This window comes from Silurus meridionalis, chromosome 10 (assembly GCF_014805685.1).
Source record: "Silurus meridionalis isolate SWU-2019-XX chromosome 10, ASM1480568v1, whole genome shotgun sequence".
Lineage (NCBI taxonomy): Eukaryota > Metazoa > Chordata > Actinopteri > Siluriformes > Siluridae > Silurus > Silurus meridionalis.
In genome coordinates this window covers 21,158,953-21,183,069 of record NC_060893.1, presented here as the reverse complement: position 1 = coordinate 21,183,069, position 24,117 = coordinate 21,158,953, and the positions used below count along the sequence as shown (strand labels likewise).

Here is a 24,117-nt window from a genome sequence, read left to right as displayed (position 1 = left end):
GAGCTCAAATGAAGACTGGAAGCTTGACAGATGTCCATTCCTGTCTAAACTGTGTCTATGTGTGTAGGTGTCACCCATCCAGTGTGAAGCTGCAATAAGAGATCACACTCGTGTATTTGTGGCCTAAAAGGGCTTCCTCTTTGACTGGAGTCTAAGCTGGAAGGTTGAGCTCACACACTCCTCAGTGTAACTCAACTCTTCTGCCTAATTATCAACTAAATATGTGTTAAGTGTGTGTATCCCTGCTAAATAAATAAATAAAAGCCTTTAAATTAGTATACATGATTATTTTACATTATTGATGATGCACATCATACACAAATCACACACAATGGGTTTCCACTTTTTAGTGCAATCTGATTTATAATAATTGAAATTCAACACAGAAGTTTATATTATAAACTATTTTCATGATTAATTATAATAGTAAATATTCAGTTCACAGTTCATTCTCTATGATGAAATTTTCAATCTACTAATAAAACTTTTTGTGTGCCTAATGCTATATGCTAAAAACACTGTAAAAAAATGATGAAGCTCTGTAGGAAATAATCACAGCTCAATATGAGCTCGACATTAGCATTATAAACTCAGTAACTTTCTGTCCAGGAAAGCAAAGTGCTTAATTTAATTTGTGTTCTGCTCCCAAAAGCTCTTAAAACCAAGAAATTAAACACACAGACACAAATCAATGTAAAAGACACAAGATTTGTGTCTGTTAAATAGGAATTTGTGTGTTTGTGTGTATCACATCCTCCAACTCAGCACCTGCAGTCGCTCCCAGCTGCAGCAGTGCAGTTTCTCTACTATCTGACTGAGGGAGGTTTTTGTACGACTCTATATCACTGTGTGAACCAGTAGCCAGAGATGGAATGGTAACTCTGACAGTAATAATCTCCTGCATCTTCAGTCTGGACTCCACTGATGGTCATAGTGAAATCAGATCCAGATCCACTGCCACTGAAACGAGCTGGAAAACCTGACTGTAACTGATTGGCAAATTTAATCAGGAGTTTAGGAGCTTCTCCAGGTTTCTGCTGATACCAGAATAAGTAGTTGTTGCTATACACTGCTGGACTGGTTTTACAGTTGATGGTGACTGTTTCTCCTGGAAGAACAGATTTCACTGCAGGAGTCTGAGTTACTGTTGCTTGACCTCTGCATTCTGTAAAAATACACAATAATGCAGCATGAAACTGAAATATTAGAACAGAAACAATACGTGTATTTGTATGAACACATCATTGTAGAGATAAAATATGAAGCAGTGTCTGACCTTGAGTCCAGAGGATCAGTGTCCAGATGAAGACGGGGATCAAAGTCATGGTAGCTGTGGGTGAAGTTTCTGTAGCAGCAGCTCTCAGTCATGAAGTGTGAAAGTCACAGCACTATAAACACTCCCAGAGCACTGAAGCATGTGCTGCCAATGCAAAGTGTCCTCTAAGTATGGAAATATCTTTACCACATTCCCCCAATCTTACTGTCATTCTCACACTACTACACAGTTATTGTGTTGTAAACCTATTTTAACCTAAATTTCTTAGTGGTAACTTCTTAAGAAGCAGTGACCTGGTAAGTAAATGAACTATCCCAATGAATGAAACACCAGAATACAAATGCGAATTAGTAAATTAACAAGCCATATTTTTTTCTTATTCTAGATTTTGCTGTTATTTTAGTTTTTGCTGTAGTTTAAAACAAAAAGGTATGAAACCATTAAACAACAGTAGAGAATAAAATATTTAGAAAATAGAAAATAAAATACTGGTATCCAAATAGTATGAAAAATAAAATTAAAGCAAAATTAAACACCTCAAAACAAAAGCAATACAAAAAATTAATAACAAAAACCCAATTATACAATAGGCACAGTATTTCACAGTCTATAAAAACTCTCAGTTCTGTATGCAGTTTATATGAACCAACAACTCAGTCACATACACTAGTGTTTGTCGTTGGGGCCCAGTTGGTGCACATTCGCAGTTTGAAGAGTTAATGACAAATCCTTTTAAGCACAAATTTGGAAAATAGATTCATTTACAACTCACGGTTAGCATCGTGATCAATTCCTCTCTGCGTGAAGAGTCAGGCCGATCCAAGCACAGTGTAACCACCCAATCTTTACAGCAGCAACAACACAACACGTCCAGTCGCAAACAAAGTCCCAGGTCCAACTAGATCCCGTCTGCAGTCACTGTCCACTCACGTTGTTTTTGTTATACCTGCTAGGCCTTCATTACACGTGATGGCGGAGATAATATCTTATAATCAGGCGGTGAAATCAAATAACATTAAACCTTGAGAAAATCAAACAAGATAAACCGAATGCAGTTACGTTACACTTTGGGTCTTAATATTTCAACGAATATACTCAGTCTCTAAAGATGTTAAGCTCTGTTTTCTTTAGCACACACAGTCTGTACGCAGTCTCTTCTCACCATGTGCGTTGCTCCTCTCTCTCCTGCATTTTAACTCTCGTCGTAACATGACCTTTAACCCCTTAACTATCTAACTTCAACAGTCATTGGCCAACAATAATACACTCACATTTATCACATTAATTCACTGGATATAAAACAAACCCATATCTGGACAGTAAAACAATGCTACATGTAATAATACATTTTGAAATAGAAATAAAATAAATAAATTGACATTAAACAACATTGAAACAGAGCACATTTTTAAAGGTTCCTACAGTGTGATTTTTGTTTATTGTATCAGATGGAGATTTTCTGTAAAATGCTTTTAGGTTTAAAATGCAGAAAGAACTGAATGAGAGAGAAGCTGAAACCTCCACTTAGTAGTAGTATGCATAAATGCTTGTATCAGGCTGCTTTATATGATATGATAATCGATGCCCATGCACACAATTAGGGGCCGGTGTGTAGGAGCCATTAGATCAAATCTGATTTATAATTAATTCTTGTTTGAAATATTATAATGTTTTTTGTTGTTTGTCTTGTGAGTGTGTGTCCTCTACAGGTCAGGGCAAAGTTATAATAGTGGGGCAAGGGGGGGCTGACAGGAGGCCGGTGCTTGTGCTTATTATTTATTGACAGTAAGACACAAGACCTTTTAAATCTTATTGTCTGTTTTATTTTATTTTTTCCACCAAATAGATATCACTAATTCACCATGCCGTTAATCTATTATCGTCTTTCTTAAGCAAGTCAATAACGCAATAACAGCGGTAACCTCACACTGTTAAAAATTTTTCCGTTAAAATACAGTAAAGAACTGGCAGCACGGTTGCCAGCAATTTACTGTAAAATTACCAGTGTCTTAAGGTAGGGTAAAATTACAGTTGTCTTCTGTTTATTAAAAAACAGTAAAGAACTGGCAGCACGGTTGCCAGCAACTTTCTGTAAAATTACCAGTGTCTTAGGGTTGGTGAAATTTACAATTGGCCACTGTTTTTGCAAATACAACATAACACTGTTTAAATGTACTCTTTAACAGAAGTAAATCAGCTTTAGAGAGTTATTTCAAAACATCATTTCTTTATTAAACTGTCTTAGTATAAAACCTAAATAACATTAAAGAAAATAACACAGACTCTTATTTACAGAACATTTGTATGAAATAAAAACAATGGTCAACCAAAAGTCCAAAGCTTTTTACATGTATGGAAATACATTTAAATGTAAAAAGAAATTTACTCTGGAAAGAAAGACAGTGAATGACAGAAAACACCTGAGTATATACAGTATTTTTGAGTAAATATGCATGAGTGTGATGTGTGTGTTGTGAGTGTGTGTATGCGATGTTTGTGTGTGTCTGTGGTGTGTATTACTTATATAAAGTCACACTTAAAATCTATACATTTTTTAAGTAGACTGGAGACACCTCCGCTTTGATACTCCTACAGCCTGATGCTCTTTTTCGGATTTATCCCGATTCATCGCCTGAAAAACAAATGTGTGTGTTTAGAACTAGTGGAGTGAAAATGATTACTCACAGAGAACATATAGCAAAGTATATTCCTGTATAAAAGAACAGTTTTCATTCCGGAAAGAAAACAAGCTACAGCACGCACATCTTTTGGGCAAAAAGTAAAACACAATAACATAAGGTTTTTTCCTAACGCTTAGGGCTTCACGAATTCCAGAAAAGCAGCGGAAAACACCAGTCATTTTAGTGTGATACAAAGACAATGTGATTCCAGTGCAATGGAGTTTGAAAAATTAACTTTACAGAAGGATTATCACATATTTTGCTGAATGAAACTCGGTAATTGGGAATAATGCAACCCGAGTCTGAAATCCAGCTGCACAACACAGTGATGCATTTGGCGTATTAATCACTAAAAATAAGCAAATAGAAGATCGATTAACTTCCAATATCCACCATACATGTTAGCTGCCATAGCAAATATAATGAGTTTTGTCGCGCAAACAAACCGGAACTCACCTGTTAATATTATGAAAACGGATAAAAGTCCCCATGTGCTCACTGCAGTTTACAAAAATACTGTATAGTAATGTTTTATTTTCTCTGAGTAATAAATACAGCAAAATACCGTTATATTGTGTCCACATCATTTTACAACAACAATAAAACAGTAATGTACTGCTTTTGAACATAACATTATTATACTGTTGAAATTCTGCCGTGAATTAACAGCAATTTCTAACAGTGCAGTGGTGGTGAAAGAAGCAAAAGGAGCACAAGAAGCATTTACTACTGAGTGAAAGGAGACAGTTACACATATTACCTAATTATTATCTAAATATGTGTTACATGTGTGTATCACTGCAATGTCCTGCTCTGAATTATTAATAAAAGCATCAGTAAATATGATTGCTTTACATTATAGATGATGCACTTCATACACAAATCACCACTGCATCTGTCTCAGTATCTGTTTACCTGATTATTCATGATAAAGACTCCTGATGGCCTCAATGTCCTTAATGCACATTTATCCCTATTAATACTGTACAATAATTATGTTTATACACATATTCAGGGTTTCCACACTTTAGTGCAATCGATTAAATAATACATATAATTAAACAGACATTTTAATCCTACATGGTGAAATTTTCAGTTTCATGAGAAAACTTGTTAGTGCACCTAATTCTATATGCTGAAGACATTATAAAAGATGATAAAATCCCTGTGGGAAATAATCACAGATAATCTTAATGAACTGTTTCTGACCAGGAAAGCAAACTGCTAAATTTAATTTGTGTTCTGGTCCAAAATGTTCTGGAGACCAACAGATTAAACTCACAGACACAAATCAAAGTAAAATCCCTGATGGTCGTGTGTGTTAAATAGGAATTTGTGTGTTTGTGTGTATCACATCCTCCAACTCAGCACCTGCAGTCGCTCCCAGCTGCAGCAGTGCAGTTTCTCTACTATCTGACTGAGGGAGGTTTTTGTACGACTCTATATCACTGTGTGAACAGCCGTGTGCTACTGATATAATGGTAACTCTGACAGTAATAATCTCCTGCATCTTCAGTCTGAACTCCACTGATGGTCAGAGTGAAATCAGATCCAGATCCACTGCCACTGAAACGAGCTGGAAAACCCGACTCTAACTGATTGGCAAGTTTAATCAGGAGTTTAGGAGCTTCTCCAGCTTTCTGCTGATACCAGTGTAAATAGTGGCCATAAGAGCTGTGATAATACACTGCCGGATTAGTTTTACAGTTGATGGTGACTGTTTCTCCTGGAAGAACAGATTTCACTGCAGGAGTCTGAGTTACTGTGACTTGACCTCTGCATTCTGTAAAAATACACAATAATGCAGCATGAAACTGAAATATTAGAACAGAAACAATACGTGTATTTGTATAAACACATCATTGTAGAGATAAAATATGAAGCAGTGTCTGACCTTGAGTCCAGAGGATCAGTGTCCAGATGAAGACAGGGATCAAAGTCATGGTAGCTGTGGGTGAAGTTTCTGTAGCAGCAGCTCTCAGTCATGAAGTGTGAAAGTCACAGCGCTATAAACACTCCCAGAGCACTGAAGCATGTGCTGCCAATGCAAAGTGTCCTCTAAGTATGGAAACACATTTACCACATTCCCCCAATCTTACTGTCATTCTCACACTCAGTCACAATGGGAGATTTCTTGGAAAATATCAAAAGGTTAAAAGTGCATGTAGAGAAATGACAGAAGTTCAGGCTTTCACTTTAATTCCATCAGGATTCAGACTGACTACAGAGGAGATTTTTAGAGAGACCAGAATTATAACATTATTCTTCAATGTCTTTATGTATCATGCATTTTGTGTTACTGACTGTAGAGACAAATCTCATCACTAATCAATAAACAATGTTTAAGATCTACAAAAATTAACAAAGATGAAATTACTGTGGCGTGTGATTGTTATTGAAGCACAGTGAGTTTTGTTCTGAACTTGTTCAGTAGATAGAGGTTGTTTTTTTCAGATACAGTTTGTTTGGAGGACATTATTAAAATTGTATTTTGTTGTTGATGAGCAGATAAACTGCTGCATCTACAGCTGTTACACTGAATTACCAAATATCACCATGTTCAGTGTGAAAGAATTCACATAAACCTGAGTATAATTGTGTGTGTGTGTGTGTGTGTGTGTGTGTGTGTGTGTGTGTGTGTGTGTGTGTGTGTGTGTGTGTTTGTGTGTGTGCATTTATTTTTGTGTCTGTATGGTTTCAAGCTGGATTTATGGTAAAACCTACTTTTGGACTATTCTCCACATGGGGGCGCTGTCGAGCTGGACCATGGATGGAGTCAAGGTGAGTGAAGGTGTTCTGTCTAGCACAGAAGATCAGAAAAACAGTGTCCCTCAACAAAGAACGCTGGGAAGAGGCCGAGGTGTTCGGCTGCACCGTTCTCCCACCACGACACCACTCAGATCACCTCGTTCCGAAAGAGTCGCTGTGAAGTCCACTAGAATTCAAGTGTACACTTTAACACATGCTTAGCAGTCTGAGGTGGTGTCAGTGGTGTAGCTGTGCTGAAATAAAGCTTCAATCTGGAAATCATGTCTCATTTTTTAGTAGTGAAGTGTCTTTGTTAGTGATTTGGATCTGCACCTTTACAGCAGTTCGAGTGCAGAGCTGTGTGTTGTGCTTGAGTGAGTTTTGATGACGGACCTGAAACATCTGCTGAAAGTGTTTAACTGTTCTGGGAATCAGAGCTTTAGGGGATCACTTTCACATCATATTTCTCTTTCTGCTCAGAATTTATATAAAAACATTAAAATTACTATTATAATTACCAGTGGCAGTGCATTTGGTACCTGGGCCTGTGGGGACTTTACCCGACTTATTCCACCTCTTAATACCACCACAATCACATCGCAATTATAGAAACCATTGATACTGTACAAAAACCCATAATAACAACACGTGACATTACAGAAAGAGAGACATTTCACATATGGAGGGTGAATACCATTTTACTAAAGCAAGAAACCCAGTTAAGGCTCCAAACCTCTACACTACAACTGCAACTGTGCACCTACATCATCTGGAGCAGTTCAGAATCAATATTTGTCTAATAGCGTGACAAAAACAAAAAATTTAAATAAAATACAACCTACTCACCAGAGATGCAGACTCATAATTTGCAGCGCTCTTTAGAGGCTGTAATCCAGTGGTACTGCTCGTATTCACTGGTCTGGAAGTGGAGAACAAACCCTTTCCCAGGCTGAGACACACCGATCTCTCCTCACTGACACTTTTCTTGGCCAGCTAGCTGGACCTGTGAGGCGAATTTGTAATCTGATTGGTTAAAGAAACAGACCCATTGCTAATATTCTCTACGGCCAAAGAGCCAGCAGCATTAACTTTGCAGGCCCTGGGCAGATTAGATTCACATGGCAGCAGGTAGAGGCTGAAATTTGATTTGTCAAAAAATCTAACATCTACATACACGTACTGGAAGCATTGCCAAGAGAAACACTACAAAATGAAGATAATAAACTGTTGGGAATAAATTAATACAATTTCATTTAACAAATATTAGAATTGAGGTAAATGTAGGTCAGTGCTTCTGATAGTGTTTAGACCAGCAGAGAAGGCTTTGCTGGCCCTGACCGCACACCACTGATAAATACACTATTAAAAAACTAATAAGAATTTACACAATGATAGCCAGACCAGGAAGAAAATAATAAACAAAATAGTACAATTTAAAAAGAAAAAAGATGTGTTCAAAGTCTATAATTTAAACTAAGAACTGTTTGTATAAAGTACAACCACAATTCCAAAAAGTTGGGAAACTGTGTAAAATGTAAATACAAACAAACTGCAATAATTTCCAAATGTCTTAAACCTGTATTTTATTTATAACCAAACATAAAAAATTATATTAGTTGTTAAAATAGTAAATATTCCTTTCAGTTTAAAGGGAAAAACTATGGCAGCAACTTTCTCAAAAAAAAAAAAAATTAAAGCAAAGGCTCTTCGAATCCACGCTGTTATCATAGATGCGGAATGAGGTTTAGCATTTCCTGCTGAAATTTCTGTCCTGCCTTCCTTAAAAAATACATCATCTGGATAGAAGCATGTGTTGCTCTAAATCCTGGATATATCGTTCAGCATCGATGGTGCCTTCCCAGATGTGCAAGCTGCTTATTCGATAGGCAATAATGCAGGAAGGAGACCAGAAGCACAGAATGGCACAGGAAGTAGTAACACACTCTTTCCAGGACCAATGATGGATCCAGTCATGCTGAGGTAGAAACATCAAAAAGTAAAGCAGGGAATCACTGATGTGTGATGCTGAGGAAAGATAGTAGAAGACCAAGTTGGGACGAATGTAAAACAGAACAGAATGCAGTGATCTACCAATCTTGTAAACCATATTTTTTCACAAAATAACATGGAAAGGATAACAAATTTTTAAATTGAGTAAATGTAAAATTTTACAGAAAACATAAGGTCATTTTGAATTTGATGTCTGCAACATGGCACAGTTTCCCTTCTTCTTTTACCAACATTCCATATATGTCTTTAAACTGAGGAGACCAATTGCTGAGGTTTTGGGAATGTTATCCCATTTATGTCTGATACAGGATTCTAGCTGCTTAACTTTTTTGTTTTATTTATTCTTAATTAAAAAGTAGTCGTTACTACTCGTGTCACACTAGTAATTGAACTTCACATCATATTAATATATTAATACTAGGGCTGTAACAGTACACAAAATTCATGGTTCAGTTTAATTTCAGAATGGTTAGGGGGAAGAAATGCAAAATATAAAATTAATACAGTTTATTATTATTAATATTTTGGATTATCAACATTTGAACTGTTTACATTTTTAAACAATTTAAAATAAAATGCCAGCTTGTTTAAATTATATATAAAATAGTAGTTTATAACATTTTATAAAAAAGATCTAATTAATCAAATAAATGATTTTGTTATATTGATTAAATTGAATAATTATTCAGATTTGAATAATGTTCTGTATGTAAAAAAAAAAAATTGCATTCAGTACTCGTGTGTAACAAACCAAAAGTCCTGTAACGAAAACATTTGGTACGAACACGTGGATGTTACACCTCTAATTACTACAAAGAATTTTGTTGGTGCACCCAATTCTATATGCTCAAAACATTATAAAAAGTGATAAATCACTGTGGGAAATAGTCAAAGATAATCTTAAACTGCTAAATTTAATTTGTGTTCTGGTCCAAAATGTTCTGGAGACCAACAGATTAAACACACAGACACTAATCAAAGTAAAAGCCCTGATGGTCGTGTCTGTTAAATAGTAATTTGTGTGTTTGTGTGTATCACATCCTCCAACTCAGCACCTGCAGTCGCTCCCAGCTGCAGCAGTGCAGTTTCTCTACTATCTGACTGAGGGAGGTTTTTGTACGACTCTATATCACTGTGTGAACAGCCATGTGCTACTGATATAATGTACACTCTGACAGTAATAATCTCCTGCATCTTCAGTCTGGACTCCACTGATGGTCAGAGTGAAATCAGATCCAGATCCACTGCCACTGAAACGAGCTGGAAAACCCGACTGTAGCTGAGTTACATATTTAATCAGGAGTTTAGGAGCTTCTCCAGGTTTCTGCTGATACCAGTGTAAAAAGTGGCCAGTTAGAAAAACATAATACACTGCCTGACTGGTTTTACAGTTGATGGTGACTGTTTCTCCTGGAAGAACAGATTTCACTGCAGGAGTCTGAGTTACTGTGACTTGACCTCTGCATTCTGTAAAAATACACAATAATGCAGCATGAAACTGAAATATTAGAACAGAAACAATACGTGTATTTGTATGAACACATCATTGTAGAGATAAAATATAAAGCAGTATCTGACCTTGAGTCCAGAGGATCAGTGTCCAGATGAAGACGGGGATCAAAGTCATGGTAGCTGTGGGTGAAGTTTCTGTAGCAGCAGCTCTCAGTCATGAAGTGTGAAAGTCACAGCGCTATAAACACTCCCAGAGCACTGAAGCATGTGCTGCTAATGCAAAGTGTCCTCTAAGTATAGAAACATCTTTACCACATTCCCCCAATCTTACTGTCATTCTCACATTCAGTCACAATGAGAGATTTCTTATAAAGAAAATATAAAGAGGTTAGAGGTGCATGTAGAGAAATTACAGAAGTTCAGGCTTCACTTTAATTCCATCAGGATTCAGACTGACTACAGAGGAGATTTTGAGGAGAATTAAAACATTATTCTTTACTGTATTTATGTACCATGTATTTTGTGTTACTGACTGAAAAAAAAACTGATTACTAATCAATAAATAATGATTAAGATTTACAAAAATGAACAAGGATGAATTTACTGTGGTGTGATGGTTATTGAAGCACAGTGTGTTTGGTTCTGAACGTGTTCAGAAGATGGAGGCTGTTTTGTTCAAATACAGTTTGATTGGAGGACATTATTAAAATTGCATTTTGTTGTGGATGTGCAGATAAACTACTGCATCTGCTCTACAGCTGTTACACTGAATTATTCAATTCAATTCAATTCAATTCATTTTTATTTGTATAGCGCTTTTAACAATGAACATTGTCTCAAAGCAGCTTTACACAGATAATGTGGTGATTAAACATAAATATGTTCTTTGTAAGTAATTATCAAATATCACCATGTTCAGTTTGAAAAAGTTCACATTAACATGAGTATAATTATGTGTGTGTGTGTGTGTGTGTGCGTGTGTGTGTGTATATATATATGTGTGTGTGTGTGTGTGTATATGTGTGTGTATATGTGTGTGTATATGTGTATTTTTGTGTCAGTTTGGTCTCCAGCTGGATCGATGGTGAAGCCCTCCGTGTTTCTGCTCCCTCCCTCCTCTCTGCAGCTCTCTGAGGGTTCGGCCTCTCTGCTCTGCCTGCTCTCTGACTATTCTCCACAAGGGGCGCTGCTGAGCTGGACTCTGGACGGTGTCGAGGTGAACGAAGGTGTTCTGACCAGCACAGAAGATCAGAAGAACGGTGTCTACAGCCGCAGCAGCACCCTGAGAAATTTCACTGTGAAGGACATTATCTTTGGACTTGTAATGAACAATAACAAAGACGAATTTCTTGTTAATAATATACTTCTGATGGGAGAGTTTTATATTCACAAATCAAAATACTTGAAAGTGAAACCAACATTTTTTGCATTTTTATTACTTTCACAAAAGCCCTTAAAGTGATTAAAAAGAAAAATGCAATGAATCTTTTGTCCTTTATAGAAATTATGATTTACAGAATAAACCATAGCCCTGTTTATTTTATCCTTTTTTAATTTTATTATTATTATTATTATTATTATTATTATTATTATTATTATACATTTTATTTATTTATCTATTTTTTCCCTCTTTCCCCTAAATATATGTATATATTTGTTTTTTCATGCACCTGTTCTGTGTATTGTAATGTAAATTATACTTGTTATTGCCACGTTGTTTGTATATGGCTAATTGCTTAATAAAAAATGAAAAAAGACTGTTGGTGTTCCTGTATATCTTGAATGACAGGTGTCTCGTCCAATGATCGGTAAGTGTTCCATTCACAAACTATACCTACTTTTTCCGGTTTGTCTGAATTGTCGTTGTGTTTTTAGATTTATTATTTTGTTTTCAGATTTGTTAGTGTTTTCTAATTTGTTAATTTGCTTTGCACTTCCAGGCCACCATAGAGGACCAGAAACATCTGCTGAAAGTGTTTAACTATTATGGGAATCAGGGCTTTTAATGCAAATGTGTGTGTGTGTGTGTGTGTGTGTGTGTGTGTGTGTGTGTGTGTGTGTGTGTGTTGGCTTTAGGTGGATCACTTTCACATCTTATTTCTCTTTCTGCTCAAAATTTGGATAAAAACATTAAAATTGCTATTATAAATATACTATTAAATAAACTAATAGGATGAAACAATAATTAACACAATTATAGTCCAGACCAGAAAAAAATACTAAATAAAACAATAAAAATTATAATGAAAGAAGGTCTCAGAGTGAATAAAGTACAACCACAGAAAGTTGGGAAACTGTGTAAAATGTAAATACAAACAGACTGCAATGATTTCCAAATGTCTTAAACCCGTATTTTATACATGATAGAACATAGAAATTATATTAGATGTTAAAATAGTAAATTCTTCTTTCAGTTTAAAGGAAAAAATAAATGCCAGCAACTTCTGTAAACTTCTGGGAAGTGAGGAAACCAGTTGCTGGAGTTTTGGGAGAGGAATATGGTGCCTTCCCAGATGTGCAAGCTGCTTATTCAATAGGCAATAATGTAGGAATGAAACCAGAAGCACAGAATGGCACAGGAAGTAGAAACTCCTTCCAATGATGGGTCCAGTCATGCTGAGGTAGAAACATAAAAAAATGTAAAGCAAGGAAACACTGATGTGTGATGCTGAGGAAAGATGGTAGAAGACCAAGTTGGGACGAATGTAAAACAGAACAGAATGCAGTGATATAGCAATCTCGTAAACCATATTTTTTTCACAGTAGAACATAGAAAAGATAAAGAGATTTAAAAAAGAAAAAAAAGATTTATCTCCAGGTCAAGATCTCCAAATAACTCTTCATGACTCTCTGCCCTCCCCTTCAGCCACTGCTTGCATCCTTGGGGAAAGTATGAACAATCAACTGTCCTTCTCCTCACATGTTGCTAATGTGGCTCATTCTTGTCTGATTTCTTCTCTACAACATCTGAAGGATTTGACCATTTCTGTAGGCTGCCCAGGTGCTTGTTCAGTCTCTTGTCATTTCAAGACTGGACTACTGCAACACTCTGCTGGCAGGTCAACCTCTGAAAGCTACTCATCCACTGCAAATGATCCAAAATGCAGCTGCAGGACTTGTGTTCAATCTGCCCAAGTTCTCCTACACCACCCCACTGCTGCGCTCCCTTCACTGGCTTTCAGTAGCTGCATGTATCAGATTCAAAACACTGACACTTGCCTACTTGCCTGAGAGGCTCTTCTCTGTTCTGGCACCAAGGTGATGGAATGAACTTTCCCTAAATGTCCCAGGCTTCAAGCTTCAATCTTCAAGCGACATGTGACGACTTACCTCGTCCTGAAACATATAAACTAACACTTTCCAAGTTTGTTATGTAAAAAAAAAACCTTAACAGAGCTGATTTATATTAAGTTTGTAATCATGCCAGTGTATATTTATTTATTGCTAGAGAGCACTTTTGTATGTCGCCTGCACAAGGGAGTCTGCTAACTGCCACAAACGTAAATGTATGTAATTGTGTGTGTGTGTGTGTGTGTGTGTGTGTGTGTGTGTGTGTGTGTGTGTGTGTGTGTGTGTGTGTGTGTGTGTGTGTGTGTTTTACATTTAAAATCGGGCTGGGCAACAATTAAAATTTTTTATAGCGATGTTCACAGTTCGATAATCGCATGTTTTCCCTGCATTGTTATACGCAAAATTCAATCTTCTTGATCTTCTTCTACTTTCGGCTTCTCCCATTAGGGGTCACCACAGTGAATCATCCGTCTCCACACCTCCCTGTCCTCTACATCTGCCTCTTTCAAACCAACCACCCGCATATTTTCTCTCACCACATCCATAAACATCCTCCTTGGTCTTTCTCATTTCCTCCTTCCTGGTGGCTCCATCCTCAGCATTCTCCTATCGATGTACCCATGTCCCTCGTCTGCACATGTCCAAACCATCTCAATCTCGCCTCCCTTAGCTTGTCTCCAAAACGTCCTAAATGTGCTGTCCCTCTAATAAACACATTTCCAATCCTGTCCACACTTGTCACTCCCAACAAAAACCTCAACATCTTCAGCTCTGCTACCTCCAGCTCCACCTCCTGTCTTTTACTCAATGTTACTGTCTCTAATCCATACAACATCGCAGGTCTCACCACAGTCCTATAAACTCTCTCTTCCACTCTTGCAGATATCCTTTTATTAAAAAATCAATCCTGCCACTCTTCTTTACCCACTCCACCCTGCCTGCACACTTTTCTTCACTTCTCTAACACACTCTTCATTACTTTGCACTGTTGACCCCAGGTACCTGAACTCCTATAACCTCTCTATCTTTTCTGATCAGTGTCCAGATGTAACGTGTAATGTGCATGTAGAGAAATGACAGAAGTTCAGGCTTTAACTTTAATTCCATCAGGATTCAGACTGGATACATAGGAGATTTCAAGGAGACCAGCATTATACCATTATTATTTACTATCTTTATGTGTACAGTGTGGTGTGATGGAGTGTGTGTAGTGAGGTGTGATTGAGTGTGTGTAGTGTGATAAAGTGTGTACTAATATTCTACTATTGTCATTGTTCTGATTTCAGGCAAACAGCCTCTAACTCTGTAAATGTTGTTTTCTACTTAATCATGGCATCATGTTATTTGAAATATGTAGAATGGTATCACTCTGATATCACAAAGTGTACTGCTCACATTGGGTGCATTTATAGGAAATGTGTCTGTTGTATGGGAAACTCTAGAAATGTAGAATGTATAGTGAACACGGTTCTTTAAATTGATACAGAGTTGAAATAATCAGGACAAATGTAGTGATGCGTGGGAAAGTGATTTGATAATAAAGTGAAATGCACATTTAGCAGCTCTGCAGCTGATCTTAGATCTTTGTCTGTTTCTGAGTCAGAGCTCATCCTCTAAATCTTAGTGAGGTTTTTGTACATCACTTTAACACTGTGTGTACAGTCTGCTCTCACTCTGACAGTAATATTCTGCTGCATCTTCAGACTGAACATCAGAGATTTTAAGGTAACATTCTCTTACATGAGATTTAATGCCACTGAAACGTTCTGGAACCCCAGTGCGCTGGTGAACATCATAATACATCAGGAGCCCAGTAGCTTTTCCAGGTTTCAGCAGGTGCCACTTAATAACAGAAGAAACATTCTGACTGGATCTACAGGTGTAACAGGTGAGTCAGGACAATTTCCTCAAAGGACTATGAAGAAAAAGAAGCAACATTTAAATATTTAATACAAATGTAGTAATGAGTGTGAGAGTCATTTGATGATTTGTATGAAAAATAAATGAGTCTCATGGTGAGTGAGGTGTCCCAGTGTTCCCAGCAGACTAAAGGCTCTGTCCATGACCCACGCCAAAGACACATTAATCAGGTCCTGAAACACTAAAACCTAGAAAGTTCACCACTAAGGTACAGGACTGTTGGAGCTCCACTGCAACCAGCAGGAAATGAACTGATTGATCTGAACTGATTTTGTAACCAAGGCTGAAATTGTATTGCCAGTGTATAGGAGGTGTCATGTCAAGAATCTCCTCTGAACAGACCAAACATCTTCAAGATTCAAACCCATTTTTATATAATTTATGGGGTTTTTTTATGTGTCTGCTAAGAAAATATTTTAGCGTACCCAATGCCATATGCTCAAAACATTCTAAAAAATGATAAAGCCCTGTATTAAAAAATCACAGCTGACCCTAATGAATTAGTTGTTTCTGACCAGGAATTGTTATATTGAAGGTTATATTGAAGGTTATATTGAATTTGTGTTCTGGGCCTCAAATGTTCTAAAGAACAAAATATTAAATGCACAAATCCCAGTAACAGAGTCAAGTCTTACTGTCTTTATTGATAATGTTTATTGTGTTACTGACTGTAGAGACAAATCTCATCAGTAATCCATCATTTGGTGTTCTTTCTCCTCCTTTCTTTTTCAGTGTATAGTACACTGTGCTTCAGATTGAGTGTGTGTGTGTGTGTGTGTGTGTGTGTGTGTGTGTGTGTGTGTGTGTGTGTGTGTGTGTGTGTGTGTGTGTGTGTGTGTGTGTTTGTTCAATGTAGTGTAACAGAGGTTTTTGTATGACGGTTTCATTAGAATGTATCACTGTGGTGGACTTTTGGTGGAGGAACAAAACTCAGCATCAGTAAGTCACTTTTACTTCTAAAATTTTTCATTTTATACTAAAATATGTACATAATTAAATAATTACATATTATATAATGTATTAATTAGTTCAAAATAATTCCACTTTAATTATAATTTGTGTAGTTTAAAGTAATAAGTTGGGAGTAACTCTAAACTTTCTGTAGTAAAATGATTAAGAAATGTGTGAATGTAAAAGAATGAACATGTAATAAATCTCCAGTGTGTTTGTGTTGATGAGTGGAAACCTGCTCACTGGTTCATATCTGCAGTGTTGTGTACATTATTCTGAAGTCTCTGTGCTGATGGAAAATACAGAAAAATGCTGATGTTTGTTTGTGTTAAATAGTGAACATTTCTGTTATGAGATCAATTTCATACTATCACACAGGGAGCACTTTCTATGACACTTCAGTAAGAAGTGACTAAAACAGAATAAAGCTGATTGAAGTCTGAGTCGCTCCACAATATAACGAGTAGCTCATAAATGTTCTCCTACTGATTAAATCTACGTGACACAGTGATGTAAAGAAGCAGTAATGAGAAAATAGTGTCTAAGTGTGTAAATGTGTGTGTTTTGTGTTTTTCAGAGGGTCCCACTGTGAAGCCCTCTGTGTCTCTGCTCCATCCATCGTCTCTGCAGCTCTCTGAGGGACCAGCCTCACTGCTCTGCCTGCTGTCTGCCTACTCTCCACAGGGGGCGACAGTGAGCTGGACAGTGGACGGCTCAGTGGTGAATGAAGGGGTTCTAACCAGCCCTGAAGAACAGAAGAAGGACGGTTACACACGCAGCAGCACTCTGACTCTCAGCAAAGCACTCTGGGAAAAGGGAGAGGAGTTTGTCTGTACCGTCTCCCATGACAGTGTCAATCATCCGGTCACGTTCAAAAAGAGCCAGTGTGAAGACTAACAGCTCCAAGATAGAATTAAACACTGAGCTGCTCACACATCCATCTACAATAGAGTTTCAATTCTACACAATGCTGATATTCCTGTCTTTACTCTCTTCACTGTCCTGTTGCTCTTCCTGTAGTTTTGCTCTGCTGAAATAAAGCTTCATTTTGGACATTGGGTGTGTTTTATTAGAGTTAGTAGTCATTATCAGTGTGATGAGAGAGTGTGTTTAGCTGTACATTCAGTGCTGTGTGTTGTGCTTCAGTGAGTTTGGCTGAAGGAAGTTGAACATCTGGTGAAAGTGGTGCTCTATTTTGGGAGAAAGAGGATCATTCAGCCGTCTTCATGTAAATCTCCCTCTCATTTCACTGCTCTGTGCTACTGAGTGAAAGGAGACAGTTACACATATTACTTCATTATCACCTAAATATGTGTTACGTGTGTGTATCACTGCAATGTCCTGCTCTGAATTATTAATAAAAGCCTTTGCATCAGTAAATATGATTGCTTTACATTATAGATGATGCACTGACCAGAAAAGCGAAACTGCTTAATCTAATTTGTGTTCTGGTCCAAAATGTTCTGGAGACCAACAGATTAAACACACAGACACTAATTAAAGTAAAGCCCTGATGGTTGCATCTGTTAAATAGTAATTTGTGTGTTTGTGTGTATCACATCCTCCAACTCAGCACCTGCAGTCGCTCCCAGCTGCAGCAGTGCAGTTTCTCTACTATCTGACTGAGGGAGGTTTTTGTACGACTCTATATCACTGTGTGAACAGGTTGGTGCTACTGATATAATGGAAACTCTGACAGTAATAATCTCCTGCATCTTCAGTCTGGACTCCACTGATGGTCAGAGTGAAATCAGATCCAGATCCACTGCCACTGAAACGAGCTGGAAAACCCGACTGTAGCTGATTTACAACTTTAATCAGGAGTTTAGGAGATTCTCCAGCTTTCTGCTGATACCAGTACAAGTGTTCACCATTTGAATCCTTGTACACTGCTGGACTGGTTTTACAGTTGATGGTGACTGTTTCTCCTGGAAGAACAGATTTCACTGCAGGAGTCTGAGTTACTGTTGCTTGACCTCTGCATTCTGTAAAAATACACAATAATGCAGCATGAAACTGAAATATTAGAACAGAAACAATACGTGTATTTGTATGAACACATCATTGTAGAGATAAAATATGAAGCAGTGTCTGACCTTGAGTCCAGAGGATCAGTGTCCAGATGAAGACGGGGATCAAAGTCATGGTAGCTGTGGGTGAAGTTTCTGTAGCAGCAGCTCTCAGTCATGAAGTGTGAAAGTCACAGCGCTATAAACACTCCCAGAGCACTGAAGCATGTGCTGCCAATGCAAAGTGTCCTCTAAGTATGGAAACGTCTTTACCACATTCCCCCAATCTTACTGTCATTCTCACATTCAGTCACAATGGGAGATTTCTTGGAAAATATCAAAAGGTTACAAGTGCATGTAGAGAAATGACAAATGTTCAGGCTTTAACTGTAATTCCATTAGGATTCGGACTCAGATTTCGAGGAGACCAGCATTATACTTTTTTTCTTTATAGTCTTTATGTATGAGGTATATTGTGTTACTGACTGAAGTGACAAATCTCCTCACTAATCCATCATTTGTGGACATCACAAATCCATAAATACTTTATTTATTTGCCTTCTTTTTCCTGTTTTATTTTTCTCCCCATTCTTTTCCCTCATGCCGGACCGTCGTAAAAGGCAGTTCACTGCATGTTGTACCCTGTATGTATGTGTATGTGACAAATGAAATTTGATTTGATTTGGTGTTATTTCTCCTCCTGTCTTCTGCACTGTGTACAGTATGCTGTGCTCAGAGTCAGAGTATGTATTTGTGTGTGTGTTTTCACTGTAGTGTAACAGAGGTTTTTGGATGATGATTTTGTCAGAATTTATCTCTTCTAAAAAAAAAAAACAAATATATATATATATATATATATATATATATATATATATATATATATATATATATATATATATATATATTTGCTTATTATTTAGTCTTTACTTAACACGTAAATAATTTAAATGAATTATAATTTGTGTAGTTATTAGTAATACGTTGGGAGTAACTCTAAACTTTAAGTAGTAAAATGAATAAGAAACGGGTGAATATTAAACATGTAATAAATCTTAACTATGTTTGTGTTGATGAGCAGAAACCTGCTTGATGGTTCATATCTGCAGTATTGTGTACATTATTCTGAAGTCTCTGTGCTGATGGAAAATACAGACAAATGTTGCAGAGTGTTTGTGTTAAACAGTAAATATTTCTGTCATCAGGTCCATTTTCTTCTATCACACAGGGAGCATTTTCTATCACACATCAGTAAAAAAGTGACTAAAACAGAGTAAAGCTGATCGAAGTCTGAGTTACTACACGATATAACGAGTAGCTCATAAATGTTCTCCTGCTGATTAGTTCTACTGAACTGTAGTTATGGAAAGAAGCAGTAATGAGGAAATGTTGTGTCTCTGTGTGTAAATATGTGATTTTGTTTTTTTCTGTTCTCCAGAGGGTCCCACTGTGAAGCCCTCTATGTCTCTGCTCCATCCATCGTCTCTGCAGCTCTCTAAGGGACCGGCCTCCCTGCTCTGCCTGCTGTCTGCCTACTCTCCACAGGGGGCGACAGTGAGTTGGACAGTGGATGGCTCAGTGGTGAATGAAGGGGTTCTAACCAGTCCTGAAGAACAGAAGAAGGACGATTACACATGCAGCAGCACCCTGACCCTCAGCAAAGCACTCTGGGAAAAGGGGGAGGAGTTTGTCTGTACCGTGTCCTATGACAGTGTCAATCATCCGGTCACGTTTAGAAAGAGCCAGTGTGAAGACTAACAGCTCCAAGATAGAATTAAACACTGAGCTGCTCACACATCCATCTACAATAGAGTTTCAATTCTACACAATGCTGATATTCCTGTCTTTACTCTCTTCACTGTCCTGTTGCTCTTCCTGTAGTTTTGCTCTGCTGAAATAAAGCTTCATTTTGGACATTGGGTGTGTTTTATTAGAGTTAGTAGTCATTATCAGTGTGATGAGAGAGTGTGTTTAGCTGTACATTCAGTGCTGTGTGTTGTGCTTCAGTGAGTTTGGGTAAAGGAAGTTGAACATCTGGTGAAAGTGGTGCTCTATTTTGGGAGAAAGAGGATCATTCAGCCGTCTTCATGTAAATCTCCCTCTCATTTCACTGCTCTGTGCTACTGAGTGAAAGGAACCAGTTACACATATTACTTCATTATCACCTAAATATGTGTTACGTGTGTGTATCACTGCAATGTCCTGCTCTGAATTATCAATAAAAGCATTTACATCAGTAAATATGATTGCTTTAAATTATAGATGATGCACTTCATACACAAATCACCACTGCATCTGTCTCAGTATCTGTTTACCTGATTATTCATGATAAAGACTCTTGATGCCTCCATGTCCTTAATGCACATTTAACCCTATTAATACTGTACATTAAATATGTATATACACATTTTCAGGGTTTCTGAATTTTTACACTTTAGTGCAATCGATTTAATAATCATTTTAATTAAACATTTTGATATAATAAAATCTTTTCATGACTAATTATAATACTAATTATTCAGTAGCAGTTCATCCTCCAGGGTGAAATTTTCACCCTCATGAGAAAACTTGTTAGTGCACCTAATTCTATATGCTCAAGACATTATAAAAGGTGATAAATCACTGTGGGAAATAATCACAGATAATCTTAATGAACTGTTTCTGACCAGGAAAGCAAACTGCTGAATTTAAATTGTGTTCTGGTCCAAAATGTTCTGGAGACCAACAGATTAAACACACAGACACAAATTAAAGTAAAGCCCTGATGATTGTGTCTGTTAAATAGTAATTTGTGTGTTTGTGTGTATCACATCCTCCAACTCAGCACCTGCAGTCGCTCCCAGCTGCAGCAGTGCAGTTTCTCTACTATCTGACTGAGGGAGGTTTTTGTACGACTCTATATCACTGTGTGAACAGGTTGGTGCTACTGATATAATGGAAACTCTGACAGTAATAATCTCCTGCATCTTCAGTCTGGACTCCACTGATGGTCAGAGTGAAATCAGATCCAGATCCACTGCCACTGAAACGAGCTGGAAAACCCGACTGTAACTGATTTACAAATTTAATCAGGAGTTTAGGAGCTTCTCCAGCTTTCTGCTGATACCAGTGCAAGTAGTCACCATTTGAATTCTTGTACACTGCTGGACTGGTTTTACAGTTGATGGTGACTGTTTCTCCTGGAAGAACAGATTTCACTGCAGGAGTCTGAGTTACTGTTGCTTGACCTCTGCATTCTGTAAAAATACACAATAATGCAGCATGAAACTGAAATATTAGAACAGAAACAATACGTGTATTTGTATGAACACATCATTGTAGAGATAAAATATGAAGCAGTGTCTGACCTTGAGTCCAGAGGATCAGTGTCCAGATGAAGACGGGGATCAAAGTCATGGTAGCTGTGGGTGAAGTTTCTGTAGCAGCAGCTCTCAGTCATGAAGTGTGAAAGTCACAGCGCTATAAACACTCCCAGAGCACTGAAGCATGTGCTGCCAATGCAAAGTGTCCTCTAAGTATGGAAACACATTTACCACATTCCCCCAATCTTACTGTCATTCTCACACTCAGTCACAATGAGAGATTTTTTTTAACAATTTTAAAAGGTTACAAGAGCATGTAGAGAAATGACAGATGTTCAGTGTTGGAGCCATTTGATAATATTGGATCTGATTTATAATTAATACTAGTTTGAAATATTATAATGTTTTTGTTGTTTGTCTTGTGAGTGTTTGCCCTCTACAGGTAGGGGAGAAGTTATACATGCGTGGCAGGGCGTGGCTGACAGGAGGTCGGTGCCTGCACATACCATTCATTGACTGGATCACACAAGACTCCTTAAAGCTTATTGTTTGTTTTATTTTCTTTTTCCTTTTTTATCCCCAAACAAATATCAGCAATTCACCAGGCAGTTAATCTCTTCTCATCTTTCTTCTACGCATCAACAACACAATAACACCGGTAACCTCAGTTAGTTTAAATGAGACAGTTACAAATATTACTTAATTATCACCTAAATATGTTATGTGTGTGTTTCACTGCAATGTCCTGCTCTGGATTATTATTAAAAGCCTTTGCATAAGAAAATATAATTGTTCTACATTGTAGATGATTCACTTTATACACAAATCACCACTGCATCTGTCTCAGTATCTGTTTACCTGATTATTCATGATAAAAACTCCTGATGGCCTCAATGTCCTTAATGCACAATTTACCCCTAAATATACATCATATTTCGGTTTATTGCTATAATCCCAGTGTATAGGTATTTACTTTTAAAAGCAATTAACTGATATTATTTTACCCTGAACACATGCTTTCATACAAATTCAATATGTTCCCAATCAGAGAGAATATTACTTCTGCAATAGCAACATCAACAACAATAAGAAGAACAAATGTAGAGCAATAGGTTTTAAAGCCAGTCTCTCATTGGGAATCATTGGGTTTATAACTTTTATATTTAATGCATTTTGAATGGTCTGATGCAATAAGTAATTAAGGGAAACATAAAATATGCTTGAGTGAGAATGAAGATGTATTTTTTTTTTTAAATATATAAAATATGCATATTTTCACTCAAACTTTCTCAGGGAGGATATCTGTGTTCTAATACTGTACTAAAATAGCTAATTACAATAGTAACAAAAATATTGTGCCAAAGATACAAACATAACTCCAGAATGAGAATGGTTAGTAGAGTCCTCTGCTGCTGTGATCAAAATCTCCAGATTTAGCAGGCCTCAGTGTCACTGACCAACACCAGCACAAACTACAACATATGAGGTGATCAGACTGCAGAGAACAGCAGCACAAAGCTAAACAGAGAGCTGAAGATCTGGAGAAGAGAAACCTCCAGCATTAACAGAAGCAGTGGAGCACACACACACACACACACACACACACACACACACACACACACACACACACACACATCCTAAGCCTACAGACTAAAGGCACTGTCTCTGACCTACGCCTAACAGACATGAATCAGGCCCTGAAACACCAAAATATAGAAAGTCCACCACTAAGGTACAGGACTGTTGGAGCTCCACCGCAACCAGCAGGAAATTAACTGATTCATATGAACTGATTCTGTAACCAAGGCTGAAATTCATGGTCAGTATATGGGAGGTGTTATATCAAGTCTTCTCCTCTAAACAGACCAAACATCTTAAAGAGTCAAACACATTTATATGTAGTTTTTCTGTGTGGTTTTTGTATTTTAATGTTTTTTTTCTCATATCTCTGCTAAAAAACTTTATAGTGTACCTAATGCTATATGCTTGAAACGTTATAAAAGTTGATGAAGCTCTGTAGGAAATACTCACAGCTGATCCTAATGAACTCATTAGTTGTATCTCACAAGGAAAACAAAACGGCTACATTTAAATTGTGTTCTGGGTCTAAAATGTTCTGAATATGTTCTGGAGAATGTTCAACAGATTAAACACACAGACACGAATCACAGTAACAGACCCAAGATTTGTGTCTGTTAAATAGGAATTTGTGTGTTTGTGTGCATCACATCCTCCAACTCAGCACCTGCAGTCGCTCCCAGCTGCAGCAGTGCAGTTTCTCTACTATCTGACTGAGGGAGGTTTTTGTACGACTCTATATCACTGTGTGAACAGGTCGGTGCTACTGATATAATGGTCACTCTGACAGTAATAATCTCCTGCATCTTCAGTCTGGACTCCACTGATGGTCAGAGTGAAATCAGATCCAGATCCACTGCCACTGAAACGAGCTGGAAAACCCGACTGTAACTGATTTACAT

At 37.3% G+C, this 24,117-nt stretch overlaps 8 gene segments (V, D, J or C); 2 read left to right on the top strand and 6 right to left on the bottom strand.

Annotated features, from left to right (window-relative positions):
- Window positions 1-370: 370 nt before the first annotated feature.
- Window positions 371-1,340, bottom strand: LOC124391956. The segment is given in 2 exon segments: window positions 371-1,165; window positions 1,277-1,340. Coding segments are annotated over 2 exon segments (372 nt in total).
- Window positions 1,341-5,315: 3,975 nt separating this feature from the next.
- Window positions 5,316-5,932, bottom strand: LOC124391937. The segment is given in 2 exon segments: window positions 5,316-5,740; window positions 5,852-5,932. Coding segments are annotated over 2 exon segments (387 nt in total).
- Window positions 5,933-9,748: 3,816 nt separating this feature from the next.
- Window positions 9,749-10,349, bottom strand: LOC124391939. The segment is given in 2 exon segments: window positions 9,749-10,182; window positions 10,294-10,349. Coding segments are annotated over 2 exon segments (387 nt in total).
- Window positions 10,350-11,107: 758 nt separating this feature from the next.
- Window positions 11,108-17,382, top strand: LOC124392044. The segment is given in 4 exon segments: window positions 11,108-11,111; window positions 11,229-11,464; window positions 16,269-16,317; window positions 16,907-17,382. Coding segments are annotated over 4 exon segments (609 nt in total).
- Window positions 17,383-17,906: 524 nt separating this feature from the next.
- LOC124391949 lies at window positions 17,907-18,627 on the bottom strand. The segment is given in 2 exon segments: window positions 17,907-18,314; window positions 18,426-18,627. Coding segments are annotated over 2 exon segments (384 nt in total).
- A 769-nt stretch (window positions 18,628-19,396) lies between these two features.
- Window positions 19,397-20,093, top strand: LOC124392043. The segment is given in 2 exon segments: window positions 19,397-19,430; window positions 19,774-20,093. Coding segments are annotated over 2 exon segments (354 nt in total).
- Window positions 20,094-21,163: 1,070 nt separating this feature from the next.
- LOC124391951 lies at window positions 21,164-21,746 on the bottom strand. The segment is given in 2 exon segments: window positions 21,164-21,571; window positions 21,683-21,746. Coding segments are annotated over 2 exon segments (384 nt in total).
- A 2,139-nt stretch (window positions 21,747-23,885) lies between these two features.
- Window positions 23,886-24,117, bottom strand: part of LOC124391942 — a 39,978-nt gene continuing 39,746 nt past the window's right edge. Inside the window, 1 exon segment of the V gene segment in view lies at window positions 23,886-24,111. Within this exon segment, the coding sequence occupies window positions 23,957-24,111 (155 nt within the window).